The 6,550-nt window shown below is 32.5% G+C and overlaps 1 protein-coding gene and 1 long non-coding RNA gene across 3 annotated transcripts in view; one reads left to right on the top strand and one right to left on the bottom strand.

Moving 5' to 3' along the window:
• Window positions 926-4,283, bottom strand: LOC107608942 (annexin D1). Its single transcript, XM_016310731.2, has 5 exons — window positions 3,996-4,283; window positions 3,257-3,402; window positions 2,571-2,789; window positions 1,652-1,864; window positions 926-1,529 (listed from the first exon to the last, which is right to left on the bottom strand). Exons 1-5 carry the CDS (start codon window positions 4,069-4,071, stop codon window positions 1,233-1,235), a joined length of 951 nt encoding a protein of 316 aa, XP_016166217.1. The 5' UTR covers window positions 4,072-4,283; the 3' UTR covers window positions 926-1,232.
• Window positions 5,318-6,550, top strand: part of LOC110264199 — a 16,454-nt gene continuing 15,221 nt past the window's right edge. Inside the window, exon 1 of one of the 2 annotated variants that reach the window (XR_002349927.1) lies at window positions 5,318-5,715. This is a non-coding gene — a long non-coding RNA (uncharacterized LOC110264199). The remainder of the gene's footprint in view (window positions 5,716-6,550) is intronic. The other variant, XR_002349928.1, reaches the window with a different exon arrangement.

Raw genomic sequence — 6,550 nt, 5'->3', positions numbered from 1 at the left:
TTAACAAACTGAGTCATTATTAATTTATTTATATATTTTAATATTAATTTGTTTTAAATTTACTTTTTGATTTCTCTATGTTATAAATAATAACTTATAAATTTTTATTTTTATTATAAAATGTAGTGAGTTTAGATTAATTAATTTAATCACATAAATTAGGAAAAAATATTTAATTTATTATTATTGTTATTATCGACTAATAATCTTTTAATTAAACCAGTGATCCACTGATCCAGTACTTTAACCGAATCGATTATCGGCCAATTTTAATAACTATAGAAAAACCTTTTTTGTATACACAATTTCTTTATGCGGTTTTTATCGAACCGAACCATGTTGAACTGACCAATTTTAATGGATTTCACTGAGTTTGACCGGTCCAAATATACAGACGGTCCTTTTTTTTTTGGTCTTGGGCTATGCCCAAAAACCTTACCCGAACCCATAATCCAACCCGCCCAAATCCAAACCCCACTATGATCTTTTCCCTCTCAAGGCGTTGAACTGTAACACCAAGAGATAAGCTCCCATGGCCTCCACGCTAAGATCATGATTAATTCATCAATTTTTCGGTAGTCCAATTATAAAATATGATTTCGTGTCTGATTGGGTTGAGTTTTGGGAAAATGCCTCCCAGTAAAAATAATAAATTCAAATTCGACAAATGTATTCTTTGGGTTGAGTTTTGGGCTAGTCCAAGTCTCACACCCCTACTATTAACAAAGAGGAAAACATACTTTCTACGTTTTTTTCTTTTTTTTTTTCAAGTTTTTACTAAAAATGAAACTGAAGATGGGAAAATTAATCACATCCTAAGAAGTCTTTTACAAAAATGATTAGAGTCCAATTAAGGCAGCAGTCCAAATTTTTAAAATATTTTAAAGTGATTTCTGAATTCAAAATTAACTTAACTTCAGGTATGGCAGAACACCAGCTTCATATGCAAGATTAGGAGACGGGAGAAGAAACATTTACTGACGCCAATAGAATAACCACATTGAGTTCATAACCTTTGACCCTTAAGAATTCAAGATCACCCCACAATGAATTCTAAGGGCATCCTTCACAATCCCAACCCAAACCACCTACATTGTTGTCTTTTTATTTAGCATAGCAAGACAACCATCGCCATAAAAACAAAGCAGCATTTAAGTCTATAACCATCAAATTAAGCATTATCACGACATAATAACCGCTGCCACAAAGACCAACAAACAACACAGGCTACCTCAAACATCATCATGTCCTAAGATCGCCAAAAGCATTTTCTCGTAGTCTCCGGTGGTGTCCTTGGCGACGGCCTTATCAAGAGGGACGCTGCTCCTCCTCTGATACTCATCTGCTATTATTTTCAAGTCAATCTCGGCCCTCGTAGCCACCACTCTTGTAAGTGCTCCCTCATCGGTTCCACGTTTGTTGATGGCCAAACGAGCAGCCTTCTCGAAGTACCTTTCGGTACGGACCAAGCACTTGACAGTGGATCTCAGTAGAGCCAGGAACTCATCCTTTGGGTCAGCTTTCAGATCCTGCAACAATTTGGCTCATAAATTTCAATAAAAGAATCTAACAATAGGTATCAACTTTTCAAGGAAGAGAAGTTTAGAAATCATATTGATGATTTGGAAGTAATACGAGTTGTGTTATGTACCTTGTTGATATCTTTTCCAAATTCATCTTTATAGTGATTCAAAGTAGCATTTATCTGTGGTTTGCTCCTTGTGGCCAAAATCCTGATAAGTTCATCATCACTGTAAGCTTTCTTGGAAATTTTCTCATGCAGTAATTTTGCCTCAGTTTTTGCTAGAGTCAGGTTCACTTCATCTCCTTCGTAGCGATACGAACTAACCAAAGGCAGTAGGAGCTAGGCAAACAAAAGTTAGTTAATTTTGACCTTCTGAAGTGACTTACAAATATAATGTGAACTTTTTCATCGATTATCAAAATAAATTTTAGTTCTTGTTGGAAAACATATGATTCCACATCTTAAGTTACTAGACATGAAGGATTGCCAAAACATGCCCAGATTTATGCTTGCTGCTGGTGATTAAATTTGTTTAATAAAATATTCATGAGTCTTGTGAGTAATCTGTTCCTAGAGAAAAGTCAATTATTTTTATAATAGAAGGAAGCTCTCCAAAACATGTCTTGAAAACATGAGGTTTAAACGTCATTTGAGGCTGATCAATATTGCTAAATACTATTTGAGCAATTTTTAATTGGTGAATAAGTGATCAGTACATTGCTAATTAGCTATCTAACGTGAACCAATAGACTAAATCACAAGTCAAATTTGGAAATACATGATAGTTGATCATTCCATCTTTCAGTATCTTATAGCGTGATCTATTAACATAACAATTAACAAATGAAGATATCTAAGATGACCAAAAGAAATCAGAGCACTGCACAGCAAACAGGACCCAATAAACAATTAGAGAAAAAAAACTGCCAATGTCAATATACAACTTACCATAACTAATCCATATAAGTACCACACGCTTCACATTAATGTATGTACAATGTTTTACAACGTGCTCATAATTATGATCTAGAACTAGAAGCAGTACCTTACGGAACTCCCCAGTTGTGTGATGAGCAACATCCTCCTCGAGAGACTTCTTATAACGAGCATGATAAGCCTTCCTTGCGAAAAGCAATTGGTCAGAGGACCTGGTACAAGCTATTTCCATCAAAACCTGATTGCTTGAAGTCCATCTTTTGGTTGCTTCGTTGGCCAAAAACGCATCTCGCTCAGCAGGATCAAGTGTCCAAAGATGTACCAGCCTCTGGAAGAATAATATTCAAAGTGAATCTCAGTTTCAAACAATATAATGTATATATTGTCCTGTAGCCAAGTTTTGTTATCAGCTTTAATCATCAAACTTGTTACTTCCTCCATTCCCTTTTCCCTGTTAATGTAAAAATCTAGTAGATCTTTGGATCAATCAATTTGAACCTAGAACCAATGTAATTCAAGGCCAGACACATTGATCTAAGGATGTATCAAATTTTCATAGTAACAGATAAAAGGAAATGAAGTGAGTATTATTCATGCTCCCATGATCAGATTGATACCTTCTTGACCTGAGAACCCAGATATTAACTAAAAACTCTGTTCAAATTTCAATCAGCAAACAGACTTGATGAAACCAATTTCTTTTGCCATCTATATTGACACATCCTCAGTCAGATCTACCAGCAACACAAACCAAAAGATTAAAAACAAATGTCTCCATAATTCTATGGTACTGACCTCGAAGTCATTGCTGAGCTCCTTGTCCAAGGCCTTGAGGAGATCTTCTCCATAAGTCTCAAAATAAGTTTCTCGAATCAGCTTCCTCTGAGCAGCATTTCGATGACCCAAGATCGATATGATCAAATCCTCGTTAGTTCCCCATCCTGCAATTACATTTGATCAATTGCAACAATTCATCAGAAAACACATCAAATCATAGTTTGCACAACTGATAATCCGAATTACAAGACTGCATTAAAAAAAAATTAACACACAAACTGAATGATCTTTACAATAATCACATAAGATCAAACTACATAATGTTAAGTTGCTAAGACACAGATCACGTAGAAAAACCGAAGAAATCTCAAGAAGTGCAGAGGATTCATTTTCAAGCATCCAAAATGGTAACAAATCCAATGAAACCTTTACAGTCATCACCGTAGGTGCAACCATAGATCACCATAAACAAATTCAGCAAAAATTGAGGTCCACTCCAGTGAACCCTACTGTGTCTTAAAATCCACCAATAATTTATCTCAAATCAACACTATGATGAAGCCTTTCACAGGATCATCGGATTCATATATCAAATACTTAAATATAAACTGATCTAAGCATATATAAAATAAAAAATGTTATGCGCACGCAAAAAATTAGCCACTAAATTGTGATGACTGATTTTAGCGACTGATTAGAAGCCACAATGAAGTTCACGAAGGATGGTGTGAGAAGAAAAATGAGTGAAGAGTGAAACCCGCGAAGGCCTTGCGGAGCTGCTCGCAGTCATCGGCAACCGGAGGAACAGGTTGAGGAATTCTCAGAGTCGACATTGTTTCAGGGATCAGTAACGCGCTTCTTCTTTCTTTCCTTCCTTCTTTCAATTCTCGGTGAACTCACTCTCAGCTCTCATGTCTACTTAAAGTCAAACGCAGCTGTCCCACATAAAACGCGCCTTGGATCTAACCATTACACGCATCTACACGTAGCATGCAATCATGATTTTCTCGATCGGTTTTCCTTTTTCAGGAAAGGAAATTTTAAAAATATATATTTATCAAATAATAAAAAAAAAATCCTTGTCTAGATTCAATGCAGTACGTCCACGATGGCAAACAGATCATGGGTGGATGCCTCGATGGAATCATGGTCCATCGAAGTCACAGTAACATGAAATTATAATTGCTGGATCATTCTAGATTCTACGGACGTAATTTTGATCGATGGCATTCTGGCACATAAATTGTTGTATAATGGAATTTCCATTTTAGGGTCTTAATTTTTATTTTAACGATAAGATTTCATATGATCATATCTATATAGCTGGTGTATTTCTCGTAATGTACAGTTCTCTTTGGAGTTGAACTCATTATTTTTCCACATCAGCATGCTGCAACAGCACACATTGTTAATGTAAAAATTGATTTTTTGTAAAACAAATTTTTAGATTTTCTGCAATTAGAATTCTTAAAGTTTGAGAATTATGGTTTACTTCGTATTAACGAAGTGACTCAGATGAAATATATAAAAAAAGTTTATTCATAATAAAATAATATTTTTAATAAGATGAAAAATATTTTGTGAAGATTATTTTTATCTATTAGATCCTTAGTTTTACCAAAATATTTTAGAAATATTTTCGAATTAAAATAATATATAATATCAATAATATCCTTACTAGCATGTATATGTGATGTATCGGAAATGGATTCTCTTAATTTTTTTTAACACTTGAGAGAATAAAGTGTAATCTCTCACCTTTAATTCTATAAGTGAGATTAAAATTAAATAAGAGAGAGAAAAATAAATGGTAGGATTAAACATTAGACACCATCCAATTTTTTTCTCAATAGAGAGGATCTATTCACGTATCTAGTACAGTAAAAATTAATAGTCAAATAATTACTACTTTTTGATAATTATTCTCCAAAAATTAATTTCAGCCACAAATTTTATTTTTATTCTCTTCTATAAATTATTAACCACTACATATTGTGGTGAATTTACCTAAAATAATCATGATTAGATCACTAAATATTTAACTACATGATCAAAAAATCACTCTCACTCCTCTCTCCCTCACTTTGGCTGAAATTTCCTCTCCCTTTCCACATAATCACATGATTTAATCATGTGTTAAATCATTTATGATGAAAATAAGATCAAATAAGAGAAAGAAACGACTATCACATGCTTTAAATTTCTCTCTCTCTTAATAACCGAATTCTACTCTTTCTTTTCTTCATTTATCATAAAAAATTCATTAAGTTAGCATTTAGAAAGAACAAAAAACAAAGAGAAAGAGAGCTAGCTAGAGAGAGCCGAGAGTGTGAGAGAAAAAAGTAGCATTTTCAAACTAATTTTTTCACCAAATTCTTCACCAAATTTCAAGAACAACACTTTCACTTCTCAAGAATAAAAGAATCAAGATCATTTCTCTCTTCATCTTTTTCATTTGTCACTTGAATTCTCATAAGGTTAGTGAAAAATATTCTTTAAATTCTTCTCTTCACTTGACCAAAATCTTTAAGAAAGTTTTATTTTTTCTCTTCATAATTAGCAAGCTACCCTTAGAAGTTTCAAGAAAAACATTTAAGCTAACTAATATCAAGCTCAAGAGGGTGAGAAATCACTCCATTTTCCTCTCTTAGCTTGATGGTTAGGATTAGTTAGAAGCCTCATATATTGACAATATGTTCATATTGATGTTTGATGATGTTTTAATGGTGATTTGGTGATGGATGATGATTTTGATGATGCTTGAATGTTTGATGAATCTTTAAATTGTGTAAATGATGTTTTTTATGAATTTTGATGGATATGTATTATAATGATGATGGCTGAATCCGGTTGAAAATCTTGGGACTAAAATATTATTTTATAAAAGATGGAAATCAAGAGAAGAATCAATAATATGATATTCATAATAATTAAAAAGAGTAAAAGAAGTAAAAATCTTAAGGAAAGACTCTAAAAGAGCATTAATTATGTAAAAGATTTGAAGATCGGAAAAAAAGTGATTAAAAGAGTATAAAAGTTTCATATGATTAAAGTTTTGGTCTATGAAAAATATATGATGCACCAACTTTGGTAAAATATGATTTAGAGTAAGAAGTGGGCCAAAATTATAAAGATTTAATTACTCAGTTGATCCCTATAGTTTTACCAAATTTTTAATTAGATCTATATATATATATATATATATATATACATATGTATATATATTATAAAGGTTTAATTACTCAGTTGATCCCTATAGTTTTACCAAATTTTTAATTATATATATATATATATATATATATATATATTTAA

Source organism: Arachis ipaensis, chromosome B07, assembly GCF_000816755.2.
Source record: "Arachis ipaensis cultivar K30076 chromosome B07, Araip1.1, whole genome shotgun sequence".
Taxonomy (NCBI): Eukaryota; Viridiplantae; Streptophyta; class Magnoliopsida; order Fabales; family Fabaceae; genus Arachis; species Arachis ipaensis.
Note: the sequence above shows the minus strand (reverse complement) of the source record. Positions and strands in the feature narration are given on the sequence as shown.

Bases quoted from the DNA above. Each gene is read 5' to 3' on its own strand.
- LOC107608942 (XM_016310731.2), bottom strand. From the start codon at position 4,071: ATGTCGACTCTGAGAATTCCTCAACCTGTTCCTCCGGTTGCCGATGAC. The intron at 3,403-3,995 runs GTTTCACTCTTC...ATGTAATTGCAG, and splicing joins GCTCCGCAAGGCCTTCGCGG to GATGGGGAACTAACGAGGAT. The intron at 1,530-1,651 runs GTACATAACACA...AAATTGTTGCAG, and splicing joins TTGGAAAAGATATCAACAAG to GATCTGAAAGCTGACCCAAA.